This window comes from Nelumbo nucifera, chromosome 4, assembly GCF_055504915.1.
Source record: "Nelumbo nucifera cultivar China Antique chromosome 4, China Antique-T2T, whole genome shotgun sequence".
NCBI classification, from domain to species: Eukaryota; Viridiplantae; Streptophyta; class Magnoliopsida; order Proteales; family Nelumbonaceae; genus Nelumbo; species Nelumbo nucifera.
In genome coordinates, this window is record NC_142652.1 from 81988025 (window position 1) to 82008228 (window position 20204).

At 35.5% G+C, this 20204-nt stretch overlaps 1 protein-coding gene across 1 annotated transcript; it reads left to right on the forward strand.

The window, feature by feature from the left end:
* Window positions 1-846: 846 nt before the first annotated feature.
* Window positions 847-7698, forward strand: LOC148800777 (cyanidin 3-O-glucoside 7-O-glucosyltransferase (acyl-glucose)-like). Its single transcript, XM_088904000.1, has 12 exons — window positions 847-1437; window positions 1526-1589; window positions 1688-1746; window positions 3730-3805; window positions 3905-3976; window positions 4394-4481; window positions 4565-4820; window positions 6130-6245; window positions 6342-6562; window positions 6684-6767; window positions 7141-7231; window positions 7319-7698. Exons 1-12 carry the CDS (start codon window positions 1216-1218, stop codon window positions 7542-7544), a joined length of 1575 nt encoding a protein of 524 aa, XP_088760126.1. The 5' UTR covers window positions 847-1215; the 3' UTR covers window positions 7545-7698.
* The last annotated feature ends 12506 nt before the right edge of the window (window positions 7699-20204 follow it).

Below are 20204 nucleotides of genomic sequence, written 5' to 3' on the forward strand. Positions count from 1 at the left end.
TTCATATGATTATTCCCATCAGTTCTGATAAATTATCATCATATGAACTTAATGGTGGTGTTCACGATATATAAAAATAAAATAAATAACATCTCATCAGTTCCGATCTCAAAAATTAAATAAATACGTAGAACTAATACATAAGAAAAAAATAAATAGAGAAAAAAAAGGTTGTAAGGGCAATGTGCATACATCAAGGTTTTGATTTGTGATGTTGATTTTTGAAGACGAGAAAAATAGAAAAATAGGGACAACCCAACCGAGAGCAGCCGTTTGGGACCAAGAAAAAAAACATTTGCCATTGTGTTTTGAATTAGTTCATATTTTTTAGAGTACTAGTAAACATGTACATGCATTTGTACGTTACAATATCTCCAAGGCAAAACTACTTACAATTCGTGGATAGTTTTTGAACAATTATACATGGACAGTTTCTTAACTGTTATAAGTGGAATAGTTATAAGTGGATAATTTCTTAATTATTGTAAGTGGACAGTTTTTGGAGTGAGAATAAAGGACATATATACCCTTTTTTATGCCCGTTGTACATTACTAAATAGGGGGTAAAAATGTCTAATAAAAAATCTAGAAAATGAGGATATTTACTCTTCTATTAATAGTATAGATTTATCTTCAAAAACTCCACTATTCCTCTCCATCCAAATGGTCCAGAGAGCAGCCACTTTCTTATATACTTGCGGTTTAATTCAATAGTATTTTATGTTCTCTTTAGCCAAAACTTGAATGAAGATAAGAAAAAACCCAAGCTTTTAACGTTTTAAAGAAAAGGATAAGGTGTTTTAAAGCAATCTTTTTACTTTTCTCGAGGGAAGAAGATAACTCATTTTTGTCCACTCAATTTCTCCTTTTGAGTATGAGTTTAATTAGTTTTTTCTCTTACCAGAAAAAAAAGCTTTTGGTGGACAAATTAAATCTTCATGTGAGATGGTTAATCATTCAATTTGAAATGTTTCTGCCATATTGCCTGACTGCCCCCTTTAAAACAAATGTATCGAACAGATACTGATGGAGAGTTGGAGACTTTTCAACATTCAATCTCAGTTGTGTTTTTTTGACATTATATATAAGACGACGACTGATTAATGTATTAGCCATTGTTATGAGCTTCAAAGTTCATGTTTTTTTAATTCCTCGATGGGGATGGGCAATGAGCGAATTTGACACAAATTTTCATTATTCTTGTCTCATGCTGATATGCTTCTCTTGGCCTCAGTTGCTTCTATCCTCCCTTGTCTTTGTTTCTTACGTTTTTGTCACTCCATCTCCAAAGGGTCGGAGATGTCGAGCCTTTCCTCATTACTTCTGCTGCAGCTGCTAGCTCTCGCAGTAGCAGTTTTGGGCCAAAAGTCCCCCAAATTTAGTCGAGATGACTTCCCTTCTGACTTAGTTTTCGGCGCTGGAACTTCAGCTTATCAGGTACGTTCAGTCGTACATCGATACTCTCTCTCTCTCTAGAGAAAAGATAAACGGATGAATCGTTTGATGTGTGTGAGAAAGAATGCAGGTTGAAGGTGCGGCAGCAGAGGATGGAAGAACGCCCTCTCTGTGGGACGCTTTCACTCACGAAGGTTCAGTTTTTAAACTCCTGACGTATTAACCAGATCCAGTGTTCTACAGAGATTTGGATTGTAATTAATTCATGGTTTGATTGATGCAAATGTCTCAGGGAAGATGCCCGGTAACAGTACCGGAGATGTAGCTGCTGACGGATACCACAAGTACAAGGCAACAATCTCTCTATTTCTGATTTCTCTGTTAATTAATCTTTTGCTATAAACATGTAATTAAACCGTATATGTTATCATCCAGAACAGATCCGTCTAGGGGTATCAATTGGACCGGATTTGGCCCAATCCGATCCAGTCCAATGTGAATCCATTACAAGTGGATCAGGTCTAATCCAACCCAATGAATATTTTGGACCATTTTAGACCGATCCAATTCAATGTTTGGACCATTCAATCAGTTCTAAATTTGTTTTAATTTAGATTATTCCCGACCCAAACCTGATCCATTAACAACTATATTCTTATCTTATATCAACGGACCAGATATTGGCTCAATCCAACCCAATCCAATATAAATTGGTCCAATTCAATACCAAGCACCATAATCAATTTGGACGGGTTGAGTGGACCAACAAGACATATTGAATCCATCCAATCCATCCAAATTGATTTTGGTTTGGACGGAGTCCAACCCAAAACTGGTCCATTGACACCCCTAGATCCGTCCTAGAAGCTATAATTGTTAGTTTTAGAAGTCCATTGTCCATTAGATGTAGAATGGGTAGAAAAGAACTTTGCTTTACACTTTTACACACGATGAAGTTATAGGCTGTGTTTGGTTCCGTGGGTGTTTATTGAAAAAATGCCGCTATATCAGCACCACATAGGTGTTGGCGTTTATTTCAGATGAAGCAAAATGAAATACCTGTTTGGTTTCATCATTTATCAAATAAATGATAGAAAACTGAAACGATTTGATTTTTGTGCGTGGGGCATTTAGAAAAACATCAAATTATTGTTTCCCCCAATGCCCCATTGTTTATTGAAACCAAATGTTGATGTGACACACTTTAATGGATATTAATCTGTGGTAGAGAGTAAAAAACATTTAAAGTGAAACCCAACCAAACAACAAAAACAGGAAACGTTTAAAGTGAAAAATATAAATAAACGTTTGAAGTGAAAAAATACAAATAAACGGTCTATCCATAAATGCCTATGGAATCAAACACATACGTAATTGAAAACTTGAAATTAGTATTCCAGAGGGAATTTTTTCCTACTTTTGTTGCAACTAAGTCATATACAAGGCTACAAGGCCGAATCAAATTGGGCCACATGACTGATGTCTCACCTAGTTCTCTTAACAACCATGGCTGCACTGAATTTGATGGAAGTGGATGAGCCGGAGACAAAATCATGGACAGTGGGCTGGGCAACCTTTCATTGGGAAGTCATAACCTAGACTAAACTTAGGTAAGACCATGATGTGAAACTAAAGGGCTCTCCGTGGTCGAATTTGACTGTATTTGCAGCAGATGTGATCTCCCCTAGTCAGGTTAGAGTTGTTGTATAAAAAAAACACTATTACACAAATGAGTATGGGTGTCAATTGGACTGGATTTGGTCTAATCTGATATAGTCCAATATGAATTCATTATAGATGGACCATGTCCAATTCAATCAAATGAATATTTTGGATCATTTTGGACTGGTTCAATTCAATGTCTGGATTGTTCAATCTGTTCAAATTGATTTTAATTTAGATTGATTGCAACTCAAATTTGTTCCATTGACACCTGTATTCTTATCTTCTATGAATGGACTAGATATTGATTCAATCGGACCCAATCCAATATAAATCCATTATGGAAGGACCAGGCGCAATCCAATCCAATAAATGTTTTGGACCATTAAATCTAGATTGGTCCAATTTGTCTTATTGGTCTGTCCAATCCATCCAAAATGATTTTGATTTGGATGGGGTCCAACCCAAAACCAGTCCATTAACACCCCTACTAATGAGGCCAATGCTCTAGAGGGTAATCCTGTACCAGATGCTCTCCTCTCCTAACAACATAAACAAGAAGCATGCAAAGCTGATCTACAACTCTCTTTCCTGAATAAACTTGCCTATATTGCTCTTCTTTGCACTCTTAAGCAATCTCAGGCTCTTTTACTCACCCTGCAAGTGTTTCAGGAAGATGTCAAGATCATGAGTGACATAGGTCTTGAAGGCTACAGGTTCTCCATATCATGGTCCAGAGTCCTCCCAAGTATGAGAAATAAAGGCTTGCCTTTCTTACTTCACAGTAGTATAGCTATCTTGTGTAATATAAATAGCAATTTGTTGTGTTTCACTTTACTGGTGGCAGATGGTAGGGGAGCCGTTAATCCAAATGGCCTTGATTACTACAACAATTTGATCAATGAACTGGTCACCCATGGTAAGCTGTGGTAAAGGAAACTCTTTAACACTACACACTAGACACTACATATAGGCTGTGGTCGTGGGCTTAAACTGGTAAATGAAGCTCTTTTAAAGGCCCAACCTTTATTCAGTTCTGGGCCTCAACTTGTATATATTTATACTTTTAACCCAATAATCTAGCTGATTGTGATTAAACCTGTTCACGGGCTAGGCTTCGGGCCTGACTTACACTACGTTGAGCTCAGGCTTCAGGCCAGGCCCTATTCAAATTTTGACAAAAGCTAAGCCCAAGCCCGACCCATGAACAGATCTACATGTGATATATCAAGAAAGGCTCTGACAGAACATGGTTCTACTTGCTGACCTCCCTGCTAATCAGAATCATATCTCTCATTTCTCTGGTTCTTTCCTCTTTTTTTTTTGGACAAAATAGGGATTGAACCACATGTCACACTCTTTCATTTGGATTTCCCCAAAGTGCTTGAAGATGAATATGGAGGATGGCTAAGCCCAAAGATTGTGTAATTCAATAACCTTCCCTTGTGATATTTGAGATCCCCACAAATCCATAAGATAACATGGGGTTTGCTTTGGTTTGAGTCAGGGAGGACTTCACAGCATATGCAGATGTTTGCTTTAGAGAGTTCGGTGACAGGGTGTCCCACTGGACCACCATCAATGAGCCCAATGTGCTGGACCTGTCAGCCTATAACTCAGGAACATTTCCACCTCATCGATGTTCTCCTCCGGGCGGTTTCAACTGCACGGCCGGCAACTCCTCGGTGGAGCCTTACACTGTAATGCATCATTTTCTACTGGCACATGCCTCTGCTGCTGCGTTGTACCGAGAAAAATACCAAGTAAGTCCCTCTTGTTCTTTCTCACCTCTGAAGCTTAATTGGGCCAAGCATACGGGTGCAAATGAACTGGATCATGACCCGATCTGAATTTGATACCAATTCCTATGGCTGTATTTGGAAACAATGCAAATAAGTATGGATGTAAATATGTAGAGTGTAAAAGGTTGCCTTCTTACCAAACAGACTTTTAGTTGTAATAGATGCAAACATGAATTCTAATAAAGCATATGTCTTTTTTTATCAAATGCCCACTTGAATGCAAATTTACTTATTTTTTATTGATGTACTTTTACATCTTATTATCAATATAAATATGCATTGGAAATAGTGGTGGCAATTGGGCGAGTTGGGTCGGTTTTGGTTTGGGTTGAGCTTCGACCCAACCCATCTAACCCACCAACCCATTAATGACCCAATTATATAAAATTAAATGGGTTGGGTTCAACCGAAACCCGCTTTAACCCAATCCAACCCACCCAAACCCATTAATCTTATATTTATGTATTTAAAAAAAAAAGTAACTCTCTCTTGACAAATAAGTTGGTAGTTTATAAACAGTAATAAAAATCAATAATGTTTATTCATATATATATATATATATATATATATATATGATTAACTTCCCCGTACTTAGTCGGGGTTATTCACTTGTTAATAATTATATCTATAGTGGTTAACCCAATGGTTATCCACAACCCAACCCATTTAAATTGACCCAATGGGTAATCAACCCATTTCCAACCCGTCAAGTAAATAGGCAGGTTGGGTGGGTTAGATACTGAGTGGGTTGGGTGAAAAATTGCCACCCCTAATTGGAAAATGTGTTTTTTATCATTTGTCAATGCATAAATGTAATGTTACCAAATGCAAGCAAAAGTGAACCAGAGTTCAAATTTACCCTGAATCGGGATTTACACTCTATTTTCATCGTTTCCAAACATAGCCTATAGGATTTGTTTAAAAAACAGGTTGAATTCAGATCACCCCTATATATATATTGCATTTTTTGTAATTTGTTTTTTATATTATTTATGTTCTTTTAATTAAAAGACATGTATGCATATGATATAAATAATTGAAAAAATGCTTGTATTTTTTAATAATTTATTAAATTTTACATATATGACATTTGATTTGAATTCAAATTGACTTTTGTAACATCTGATCAGATTCAGATATACCCCGATTCCAATCCGATCCTATTCCTTTGCATCCCTACCCAAACATTGGTCTCATCAGATGTCATTTTCGTGTTTGGGAGGAGGGGAAGATAATTAATAAAGCCTCACTTATGGGGAGTTGTTTGCAGACCAAGAAGAAAGGTTGGATAGGATTGAATGTGTATGCTTTTGGGTGTAATCCTTTAACAAATTCAACAGCAGATGCTATAGCAACCCAAAGATCCCTAGATTTCCTGATTGGGTGGTAAGCAACAATATATCCAGTTTTCTTGATGAATTGCAGGCTGATGGTTTTTGGTGTCTGGCCTTCAAGTTGATTTGATTCCGAAAAGTATTGCAGGGTTGTCAATCCTTTGATGTTTGGAGACTACCCCGATATCATGAAGAAGAGAGTTGGATCAAGGATCCCATCCTTCACTAGAACTGAAGCCCAACTTGTTAAAGGGTCATTCGATTTCATTGGCCTGAACCACTACTTCACAATTAACATCAAAGACGACTCTACCGATCCAGGGACCGGATCTCCAGACTTCAATAAAGACATGGGTGTAATGTTTTCAGGTTCCTTTCTTCATTTGCTCAAATTATGGCATTTCACTTGAGAATGCATCGATTGTCTTCTAGTTAAGGCGCTTTACATAATCTGTGACTGTCCTGATCAGTGTCTGACGATGCATTGCAGCTTCTAGCTCATCTGGTCTACTGAAATTGCTTGAATACTTCAAGAACTATTATGGCAATCCCCCTGTTTATATTCAAGAAAATGGTATAATCCCTTATACATTATCTTTTAACAATTGAAGCCTTGAGACATTTTATTAACACAATCATCAAATAAATGCCTCTAAGCTCACAAGAGGCATACACACAGAAGCAGCTTAAGCTGTTGGGTGAGGTCTCTGAATAGGTTTTTATGCTTTAAGGCGTCCCCTCATGTAAAATTCCATTGGGCTTGGAGTATAGACAAACACAGGCCCACTGTAATGGGGCAGCAGGAATCAAACACTAGACCACATGGTCAAACAGGCTCTTATATCATCTCAAAGAACCGTTTAACCTAAAAGCTTAAACTGTTAGACGAGGTTCCTGAATAGGTTTTTATTCTCTAACAGTAAGCCACAAATTGATTGCTTTATCAGGTTATGGGGGACCACGAAACGAGTCACTTAATGACACTGCAAGGATTGATTACTTGAGTGGGTTTATGGAAAGCATGCTTACTGCAATAAGGTAGAGGATGGGAAACTCCTTCAGCATCACCCCAGAATAAGGGAAATGCTCTACTTTTAAGGGTTCTGATTTGTGTGTTCTCTGTAGGAATGGATCAAACGCCAAAGGATACTTCGTATGGTCATTCTTAGATGTCTTTGAGCTTCTGGGCGGGTACATGACACGCTATGGGCTGGTCCACGTCGATTTTGATGACAAGGAGTTAAAGAGACAGCTCAAGTTATCGGCTCAATGGTACTCCAACTTCCTCAAGGGAAGAAAAAGCATGAACATAAAGAGCACAAGGGACACTTCCCATTCTTTTTCACATTAATTTATTTTTTGCATGCTTTGTTGGATTTTAATGTCATTAGAGATTAAATCCAATGGTGTTGGATTGATTAATTGCATAATAGAGCACACTTACACTGTTACACATGCATATTGAAAAAAGGTTTTAAGGTTTCCACTAAAACTCTTTATTTTGATATGCTTTCTCTCTTTTAAATTTTGTCTCACATTGGAAAATTATTGAACTTGACTTAGGTTTTTAAATAAGAGCTTGTTTACACTCCATAGAAGTATAGAGACTTGCTACCATGCAACCTGCATGCACGCATGTGTGTGACACAATGAAGCGCTTTAGAGGCGCACTTTGCTCACACCCACATGGTCCTCCAGTACAATAAGACTACATATTTTACACATAGAACTAGCAGGGACCCATGTGATGCATGTGATTTATTAAGAGAAAACTAAATAATAGAAAGCGTCATATACTAAAATACCCCTTAAAATTTCATGGATTTACTAAAATCTACCCTATAGTTAGCATTTTATTAAAGGGTTAGACTATGATATGGAAAATATATGATATCTGAAAAATATCTGACCAATAAACTGGAATCAGAAACGTAGTAGCGAATCAGGTGTTATTTATCAAAATTCAGGGTAGGTTTTGATTGGTCAAAACTCTTTCCATATCATATCTTTTCCGCATCATAGATTTTCTCTTTATTAAAACATCACTTATAATTTGCAATGGATTTAATCAATCTTCCATTAGATGATAGTGTTGACCCTAATGTTCATTTAAATAAATTTAATCAAAAGAAAGCAAGAATGAAAATACCATTTTTGCCCTTAATAAGTAGGGGTGGATTCGAGCCGAGCTGAGCCGAATAGTACCAGGCTCGAGCTTGGCTTAAGATATATATATATATATATATATATATATATATATATATATATATATATATATATATATATATATATATTCGAGCCGACTTGCAATACTCACGAGTCGAGCCCTAGTAGGCTTGAGCTCGGCTTGTTTAATAATCGAGCCATTGTATTGGGGTCGAACTCGAGCTCAAGCTCGGTTGAAACCGAGCCGAGCTTTTCACGAGCCAAGCTCGAGCAACTCGTGAAAAGCTTGGCTCGTTGCCACCCCTATTAATAAGACACGGGCAACCACTCTATTGGCTATATTTGGTCAATTTTGTTTTTTTTTACAAAAAGGTGTTAAGGGTATTTTTTGGAATAAAAAATCATGGGCCCAATGGCAAAACAAACACTCCTTAATGAAATGTTGATTAAGTAAATAAGTTGTAAAATATATGGGATGTTTTAGTAAAATGAAAACTATAAGGTAGGTTTAAGTAATATGTAAAACTATAAGGTGTGTAGGAATGGCAACAGGGCGATGGGGATGGGTTTAAGTAATATGATCATATTTTCCATCCCTGACCCCGATTCTGAAATTAACCCCCATCCCCGATTCTTGATGGGGATGGGTTCCCCATGGGGACCTGAATCCCCAAAATGTTTTCAGATAATAGTATTTTTTTAAAATAAATTTATTTAAAATAAATAAAAATTTTAAATTATAAATAATGTTTTAAATATGTTTTGATATATATAATATAAATAATATAAATAATGTAATAGTATTATTTAATATATATATATATATTCAAGCTGGCTCGCGAGCCAAGCTCTAGTAGGCTTGAGCTCGACTCGTTTAATAATCGAGCCACTGAATTGGGCTCGAGCTTGAGCTCGAGCAGCTCGTGAAAAGCTCGGCTCGTTGCCACCCCTATCAACAACAGTCGTAGCCCCAGCGTAGGCCCTGTGGCTTTTCCGCGACAACAACCATTGTGGCGGCCTTGGGTGTCGTCAGTGGTGGCAAAGGGAAGAAGGAGAAGTAGCGCACCAAATTGAGGGAACGCCACCGCCGTGCCATCACCAGCTGCATACTCGTTGGTCTTCGACAGTACCAAAATTTTACCCTCCCTACTCATGTTGCAGGAACGACAACTATTTATTTATTAACGAAGGCTAAATAATAGAAATGGTCATTTACTAAAATATCCCTTATAGTTTCATGGATATACTAAAATCTACCCTATAGTTAGCATTTTACTAAAACACCACTTATAATTTGCAATGGATTTAATCAATCTTCCTTTCGATGACAATGGAAAATGATAGTTTTGACCCTAATGATCATTTAAATAAATTTAATTAAAAGAAAATAAAAATAAAAATACCATTTTTGCCCTTAATAAGATACGGGCAACCACTCTATTGGTTATATTTGGTCAATTTTTTGTACAAAAAAGTGTTAAATGTATTTTTGGAATAACAAATCATGGGCCTAATGGCCAAACAAGCACTCCTTAATGAAAGGTTGATTAAGTAAATAAGTTGTAAAATATATGGGATGTTTTAGTAAAATGAAAGCTATAAGGTAGGTTTAAGTAAATATGTAAAACTATAAGGTGTGTTCTAGTAAATGACGCTAATAGAAACACATAAGAGTATACAATTGTTTTATATTTTTAAATTTTTAAATAATTAATAATTATTCATATTTTATATACTACTTTTAATAAATTTTTTATAATACAAAAATAACAATAATTAATTTCAGTTAGTTTTATTCATCAAACTGATGAAACCGACCAACCTGATCAGCTCGACCCGAGTTGGTCAACTTTCTTGTATTTTAGGTTGACTTTGGTTAAAAATTTCCCATTTCGACTAATTTGGATCAGTTTCACTTTGGCCATTTGTAAACCGACAAAAATCGAATGACCTAACCATGGATATATATTAATATGTTATATTTTAAATATAATTTTTAATATGGAAAAGTGAGAAATTTCTCATATTTCTTCATTTAAAATGTTTTATATCATAAATATAATTTTTTATTTTTTTAATAATTGCATTGTCATTTTTAAAATTAAATTAAATTTTAAGTTAAATCTTTTGAACCGACTGGCCAAACCAAAAAATCGACCCAAACCGATACAACATGAGTGGGTTGTTTTTCACAAAAGGTCAGTCGGTTTCAATTAACCAACTCCCCAACCTGACTAGGTCAATTTGGTTGGCCAAATAGCCTACAGCCGAACCGAACCAACTAATGAACACTTATAATTTCAGCTAAATTAATAGTCTCATCTCTCATAAATAACAATAGTTTAATCTCCAATAATTATTGAAAATCTATAGTGAAAATACACAATTGTTGAAAATATATTGATAATGAAAAAAATACAATAATTACAAAAAGACAATAAGTACTAAAAATATATTAACTTAGTCAATAAATAGTATAATCTCAAATGATAGTTTAATCTCTAATAAATATTAATCAATAAGTTATAACAAATATACAATAAATACAATAATTACAATAAATTAAATTTAAAAATTTCAATAATAGTAGTTTAATCTCCAATAATTATTGAAAGTTTTCTATTAAATGATAAAACAAAATAAATTTATACATAATCATTGAAAATACATTTATCACAAAAATCAATAAATAATTACTGAAACACAATAAATATTAATTTTAGTATATATAATTATACAATAAATATAGATTAAGAGTTTAAAATTATTATTAATAAATACTAATTTTTTGAAAGTTATTTACTCAAATTATTACTTGATATAAGTGAAATTAGTTATTTACACTATTATGTAAAGATACTAAATTCTTACTAATTTCAATATTATGTTATAATTATTTTTCTACTTTTCATTTTTTTTTAAATTTATTACATAATTTCTTTATTTTAACTATTTAAAATCTAGTTATGTTAAATATTTCGTTATTTAAATACTTAAATAATATGTAACATATTTAAATTTTAAAATGTTAATTATTTATTGATATTAATTATCCATAAAATCATAATTTAGACTATTATTACATAATTTCATTATTAATTTTGTAATATATTAAATTATTATTAATTTCAATATTATGTTATAATTATTTTTCTAATTTTCAGATTTTTTTTATAAATTTATTACATACTTTCATTACTTTAACTATTGAAAATCTAGTTATGTTAAATATTTTTTTATTTCAAATATTAATTATTTATTGAATTTAATTATCCTTAAAATCATAATTTATGCTATTATTACATAATTTCATTATTAATTTTGTAATATATTAAATTTTTATTAATTTCAATATTATGTTATAATTATTTTTCTACTTCGGAGAATTTTTTTTAAATATATTACATAATTTTTTTATTTTAACTATTTAAAATTTAGTTACTTAAATATTTAGTTGTTTAAATATTTAAATAATCACTAAAATATTTAAATAATTCTTAATTTTTTTTAATTCAAAATTTCTTTAGATAGATATAGATAAAAAGTATGCGAGAGGATACATATGAATTAGAGATAATTTAGGAGAGAAACTCTCTACTAAATTAGAGATAATTTTGGAGATAAATAGGAATTAGAGATAATTTTGAAGAAAGCGGGGGATAGTGGGGAGGTAGTTTAGGAGAAATTTTACGAGAAGAGATTATTTAGGTTATTGGGCAAGTGCATCTCATTGGTTGTTTTCAAAATGACATGGAATAAAACAAAATAAAAAATTCAAAAAAAGGAGAAACTTTCTTGACCGCTTTGTTTTAATATATATATATATATATATAGGTAGGTATATATATATATATAGATAGATAAATAGATAGATAGATAGATAGATAGGTAGGTATATATATATATATAGATAGATAGATAGATAGATTCATATGACACTGTGATGATATGTGATGCAATGACACAAAAAAATTGTAGGCCACGATTTTTAATCGCAAATTGTAGTTAGTTTGCAAATCACAAATCATGACTTGAAAATTGTTAATTGCAATTTGTGATTCATAAGTAGAAATTAAGAACTTGCATCTGATCAGAACCACACATAAGGGTGCATTGGAGGTTGAACCGTGACCATTAACGTTTTTAAGTTAATCCAACGATCAAAACCTAATCGTGTATAATCAAAAGATATTATTCGAACGTCAATAGTCATTAACTATTAACTAACTATGAATAGTTGTAGAATTTGAATTCGTGACTGTATAAAGAGCCTCTTCAACAAGCACACTCCCTTTCAATATGACTCTCGAGAATCTATAAAACAATGTAAACCAAGCCAGTTGAACACATAAGTTTCGCTACTTTTCACTACACAAACACTCTTGTCTCTCTCAGTCAAAACTACTGTTGTCTCATAGAAGGTTTCATTGGAGATTCAACTCTTCAGATTGTAGCTTCTCACTCAAGGCCCTATTCTATATTGGAAACGAATTTACTAGTAACCTAATAACAAACTCAATAAAATTGAGTGGGGGCAAATAACGTTCTAAATATGATGTCTTTAGATACCCCTTGGAGTTTCTCCTCCAACATTTTGTAACTATTTCTTCTAACATGATCCAATTGGGTTTGGGTCACTTTTTAGGTGTTTTTTTGGATGACAAATGTGTATCTCCAACATTCATGGGTGGAAGAGCTCGGTTTTGAATCTCACCGGTGGAGTAAAGTTTGAGTTAGGATCTCAAAGAAATGAAAAAAGAAGATCCCAGGATAGGTACCGGGAAAATAAACTTTCCCTAGTCCCCAGATAAATTTGAAAAAAGAACATAGGTTTCCCTAGAGGTGTAAATCGGGGCAGCTTGACACAACCCAGTATGACGGAATGTAGGCCACGCCAAGCACGACACGATTGTATGGGTCATGCCCAGCCTGGGGTTTCAGGTCCATGGGCTGGCACAACACGGCGGCCCGCATGCTAGCATGACCTAACCTGGCCCACAACACAACCCATATAAAATATATAAAATTTTATTTTCAATTTTACTGTACTATTTCATTTTATTATTGCATATAAACAATTGTATACATCAAAATTCATATAAAATAAAATTTTAAGACTTTTTTTTTTTAGTTTTTGTCCATTTTGTTATTTTACTTTATTTTTTTTTATTTTTTATAATTTTCTTAAGAAAACATACCTCTCATGACTTGGCCTGACCCATGGCTCGGCTTGGCCCGAGGCTTGACCCGTGGACCAACCCATCCCACGACACAACACAACATGGGCCTATGTGGGTCATGCTAGGCCAACCCCTTGATGTATCCCAAGGGAGGGAAGCATGGCCCAGCTCGGCCCATGGGTTGGCACAACACGACTTGGCAAAAGCATGAGCCACCCATAGGTTTTGCCATGCCGACCAAACACGAGTACACGACCCGATTTACACCTCTAGGTTTCCCCCTCTCAAAATCTCGAAAATGAATGCCCCCTTAGATCTTCCGCAAATCCTTGAGGATGAGTATGGAGGATGGTTGAGCCCTAAGGTTGTGTTAGTACCCTATAACATGGTTTTTATAAATGAACCGGTGACCGAACCGGTCAGGGGTCTGGTTACCGGTTTGAATGGTCCGACCGTTCGACCCGAACGACCGGCCCGTTCTAACAAAAAAATATAAAAAATTGGAAAACAGTCAAAACCATTCGAATGGTTCGAATGGTTAACCAGCCGGTTCAGCGGTTTGCTGACCAAAATCAACGGTTTTGAGGGAAAAAGTGGTTTTGGAGGAAAATGGAACCGGTTAGGTGACCGGTTCCCGATTTTTCCTTAAAACAGGGAATACTTCACAACCTATGTAAGTGTGGACTCATAAATTCATGCCCCGTCATTGTGGTCATAGGGGTTCCCTACTAAAACTCTCATTTTGGTTAAATCAAAACTATAAGGCCCTAAAATCTCTCACCCCACTTATCATTATCCAATTTTGAATTTAAAATTGAATTTAGGAGGATAAAGACAAGTGGGGTGTGGTTGAACAAATAGGGGATGTGGTTGATTCTAATAGGCTATTATAGAGGGAATTCCTTAATGGGGGAACTAGCTACAAATGGGTGGATAGGGTCCCTCCTTTTTAGCTATCTTCTAAGAGAAAGGATCCCCCATTCATTCTACTCTTACCACCCAACCCTCTTTGGGAAGAAAGGAGATAGTGACAAAAGGAGAAATAACTCTAGCCTCTCTAGTCTAGTACTAGAGTAAGCGAAAAACTCCATTGAGAAAAATACAAAAACCTTTGCAAAATATTACAAACTATTAGCCCACATTCAAGAGTCCATAAGGAGAAACAACAGTTTAAGAAGGCAAAAAGGAGGGTGAACTGAATAGCTGATCAACCAACCTTTTGGGAATGCTCTACTTGGCTTGAAATGGAAAGAGGCGTTCATGGCAATGGGTTATGCAGGTATCATTTAGTTTAGTTTAGTTGTTATTATTATTTTGATGCATGCTTTTGTTGACATTCAGTCAACCAATAGATGTTTGCTTTAGAGTATGTGGTGACAGACAATATCTATGCTATTTCAGCCTATAATACCGGAACATTTCCTCCTCAACGGTGCTCGTTTCCAGGTGGTTTCGTCAACTGCTTAGCCGTGGAGCCCTACATTGCAATGCATCATATTTTGTTAGCCCATGCACCAAGTGATTTCCTTCTAACCAGATCTGAAGCTTGGTGATATGAATGACAAATTAACCAAGTAATTGAGTGCATTGAAGAGTTGTTTAATTTGTAGGCCAAGCAGAAAGGTTGGATTGGCTCAAGTGTGTAAGGCTTCTAGTGTAGCCCCATGACAAACTCCATAGCAAATGTTGTAGCATTGCAAAGAGACACATATTTCTTCCATGGTTAGTAAGTGAATAGAAACTATACTTTTCTCTCCATGCATCTAATTTACATTCTATAATAACACCAGAGAAGATTTTGAGATAACTGACTGTCTCGATGGATGGAGAGAGTTTAACAGTTCATTATATATATAGAGGTGGTATACAATAGTGTCGTATTTGACTAGGATACAACTTTTGATAGGATTACAGATTACAAAAATGCAATGCAAGGTTCAAGGTTGTCAATCAGTTGGTCTTCAAAGACTACAGTTGGGGTAAGGCTTCCAATCCTTCACTAGAGGTGAATCTCAACTTGTAAAAGGGTTATCAGATTTTATCGGTTTGACGAATCACTACTTCACATTTTATATTGAAGATGACTCCAACAAATCGACCATAGGACCTCCAAACTTCAATCTAGACTTGGCTGTAAAGTTTCCAGGTTCCCCTCTCGACTTTGAGTAATATTCTAGAGCATCTAGATTGCTATAGAATGATGTTTGGAAACAAATTCTTTAACTCTCTTCAACAATGAATTGTAGTTAACAAAGATAAGAAATCCTCGAGTTAGTTCTCACCAGATTTGCCGACAACCTTCAACCCAGTTGGCTTGCAGGAATTGCTGCTTAAATATTTCAAGAAAATGGTAAATTAATATGCCTCCATTATACTCCCATAACTGTTTCATCTCACCACTCTCATCACATTAACAAAACCACTAGTCAAATTCTACAATTCACCTGAATAGATACCCAAGAAACTTCCTTGTCATCTGTAATCAGGTTACTTAATGACACTTCTAGGATATATTGAAAGAATGGTAGGATCCATCTAATGGACGCCAAAAAGATTGCGGAATGGGTGGGCGGATTTCAAAAATTTTCATACCTTCTTCCAACTGGGAATCGTATTCCCTAAATTAGAATACAATATTCAAGGATCCTACTTGAACCATAATCGAACCAGATCTAAACCAAAAAGAAAAGGGAGGATTATACCTGATCCGGAGAAGCAGTATCTCCCAAAGTTGGTGTTCACGCCCAAAGAGGACACCAAGATCCGCTCCTGCTGAAGATGACACAACTGTAGGTGGAACGAAACCAGCAGAGTGCGTCCTACACACTAGATCCTTCTCAAGAACCCTTTGGAAACTCTAAGCACCAAATCTTTTACAGTCTTTTCTGCAAGACTGATGTCAAGAATCGATTTCTTGACTTCTTTCTTCTTCAAAGATCGAATCTTGTCAGAAAGAGAGACGACGGCTGGAGGAGATCTCCTGAGACGAAGATGGCTGAATTGCTTCTCTTCTCTCTGGAGTGTGTATGAGATCCTATCTCAATTCGTAGGAAGCTTTCTTGCTTGCACACAAACCTAGGTTTGAAAATCTGATTGATGTTCACTTAGGGTTTCTCCTCTTTTCTTCTTGATTAAGAAACCTCCTGATTAGGAGTTATCCCTATCCAGATCAGTATTTGGATAGGGGATTATCTTAATCTTGTTTGCAGATTAAGTTAGCTTACTCCTGATCTTATCAAGAGGTTACCAGATTCAAATCTGATTTGAATTTGGTCTCCTAGAGTGGATAAGGTTAAAGGCCCAATCCTTTTACTAACATTAATCTCAGATCCGCCCCATAGATGGGTGATCATATTAGCCCAGCTCGAAATGGGCTTTTGGCCCATTAAGTGTTTAGTGCTTAGCTAGTTTCCAATCTACTGCCCAGTTGGGTTTCTTTGTATGGCGTGGGACCCAAGCATTGATCTACACACCAGCCACATGGGTTCGGCCCAGCCTTTATTATAAGGCCCAACCGAATTCACTGAAAAGAGCTTAGTGAACCCCTGAGCCCATCACATGGACCCTATGGGCCCAACACTTACATTAAGTGGTCCCTGGGCCAAGCCATCTTATAAAAACCTAGGGACTATGGGCAGGTGCAAGATTAACCCATCAGGTACTATCCTAAAGGATCTTACACTTAACCTCTCAGCCCTTAATGATCAAGCACTGCCCGACAAGAGAGGACCTCTCCCTCGGTTGCAAGGAACAGTGCCACACTCTCTACTCAACTGCCGGCAGTTTGGTTTCCATCAGAGAGAGTGCATTCCCGATCATTACCTTTGTCCGACAAAGGGGCTGATCCTGTCACTATGATCACCCACTTAGATGAATTCTCAGACTGTCCCAACATACCTAGGTTTTGATCCCCGCTAAGGATCTCACTGATTGGCATATCAAAGATAGCCCGATCCGACACCTAGTGAAGTATCATAATCGAGTCTAGTGGTCAGGTGCAACTTTCCAGTTTTGCCCATATGTCTCCAAGGTCCAAGGCAATACTGGAAATCTGGTCCGGTTCAAGGATTCGAGTAATCCCATACTGCATGTGCCTTGGGTCTTACCCTGGTGGCCGAGACAGGCCATCCCAACACTTGGTGGCACACCAGTATCAACCTTGGTAGGATGAATCTCCCCAGACTTATCCAATGGCTGTGAACATTTAAAACTAACACGAGTCTCTATAAGTGTCCAGTTTTAGGGTCTTACACAGAATTATACCAAACAACATGAATCAAACATGCACTTTATTTATTTACATTAAATATCAAAAGTACATCAAATCAGATTGAAGCTAAGGGCATACAAAACTGTCTAACATATATTACTTGAATAGGTTCATGAAAAGCATGCTTAATTCCATAAGTTGGAGCTCAGATGGTTTCTTATGTATCCCCTCAGAATATGAATTTATCTGATAGTCTGACTTGTTTGTGGTTTTTGTAGGAATGGATCAAACTCCAGAGGATACTTTGCTACTTTGTTTGGTCATTCTTAGACGTATTTGAGGTTCTCATTAGTGGGTATCAGTCACATTATGGGCTTGTTCATGTAGACTTTGAGGCTAAGAAGTTTAAGAGACAACCAAATTAGCTTAGTGGTAGTCCAATTTCTTCAAGAACAAAAGCATTAGGACAGGGAGATGAGGGCTAAATCTTAATCTTTAGAGTAGGCTAGATGGTTACCCTTGGTGTGTATGGTTCCTACGACTAAGGCCAAGTTTGGGAGTGCTTAAAAACAAATGCTTATTTGAATAAGCACTTATTTACACTTGGCACCTAGCCTTTTCAAGTGCTTATTTTAAAAAATAAGCACTTATTTTATATTGGACGTTTGATGGTCTTTTTCTCCAATAAGCACTTGTGACTCTTTTGTCCTTTATTTTCTTTCAAATTTTGAAAATATTCAATCCAAAGTGAATGAATAAAAGTACATTGATAGAATAGCTTTCGTAAAAGTCCTTTCATAAAATTACTTTGATAAAAGTACTTTTGCAAGTGTTTTCGTAAAAGTACTTTTATAAATGTGCTTTCATAAAAGTACTCTTATAAAGTACTTTTTTAAAAGTGCTTTTATAAAAGTACTTTCATAAAAGTGCTTTTATAAAAGCACCTTTGTAAAAGTTCTCTTATAAAAGAACTTTTGTATAAGTGCTTTCATGTAAAAATACTTTTATAAATTACTTTCATGTAAAAGTGCTTTTATAAAAGTGTTTTCATAACAGTGCTTTAGTAAAATTAATAAGGTTGCTAGAAGTAACAATATTGAAAGGGTATAATTAGTATTCTAAAAATTTACTGAGGACACTTTTGGGAGAAAAACTTTTGAATAAGTGCTTATTACTTTAAAAAAGCTGGAAATTTGGGCTTAAAAAATAAGCCCTTATTTTTAAAATAAGCACTTATTTCAGGTTTTTTTCCTAAATACCAAAAAGTGCTTAATAATGTGGTCCCAACCCAAATAAACACTTATTTTTAATCACTCCCAAACATGGCCTAAGAATTCATTAACTTATCATAGTTGAACTCTTTTTTTAACTTTGGTGTTGGCATTCTTACGCACTTTCGCTTACCTAGGTAAAGAAAGGCATGAAGGGGTTAATGTTTTTGATGAGTCAAGAGAACTGATACTCTTCAGAAAATTCGCTTACCATGAGACCCATTATAGTGGAATAAAAACATAGGAAAGTTGGTCAATACCCCACAAGATACCGACAAACGAATGGCCTCTTAATTAAATTCACTGATTTAAGAAATGACTTTGATAAGGATGATTGGCTATTCAATTAACCATTGCCAATGGTTCAGTAATTACAGTGATTATGATGCTCAGTTGACATTCCTCCTATATAGAAGGCAATGTGTTCAAATCCGTAAAAGTGCAATCTCTCAGTGGCACAGGGATGCAACTTAGGCTTAGTTTGGAAAATGAGTATATGTAGAGTGCAAAATTTAAATGTTTTATATTATTTTATATGTATTTGAACTGTACATATTTGTATTTGTACCTTGTCCAAACTCGGTTTGGAAAGAGTATAAATACAAATATGTAGAGTGCAAAACCTTACATTTTGTATGTATTTGCACTGTACAAATTTGTATTTATACTCTTTCTAAAGCCTAAGCGGATTTGGGTTGAGGTTTTTTCAAAATTTGAATAGATACAGCCGGATGCAGTATAAAGCAAGGGTCTAAATATTAATGAGGCTGTATCGGCTTGTATTGAGTTGCACCTTTATTTTTATTTTATTTTATTTTTTCAAATTGGTTCAGAGGAATTGGTTTAAGGCCTATTTACCCCTGAACCAGGTCAGATCTCAAAACACCCACTATAGGAGTATAACGGGGTCACTGATATTGGTCGACATGCCCCAATACGTTTCATACTTTGAACCTTGGTGTAAAGTTGTGCTTTGCTCCATCCCCACCCCAAAGAGTCCGGATCTCTTACCCACAAGAACTCTGCCCACATTTGTTTAAATAACATCACAGCCACATATGAAGAATATCTCATCCTCCCATATAATATTATACACAGGAAACGTAGGCAATGTATTGTAGGTAGACGTGGGCAGGAGATCCGGAGTCCACCCCCAATCCGCATAACCATCGCCACATGTTTTG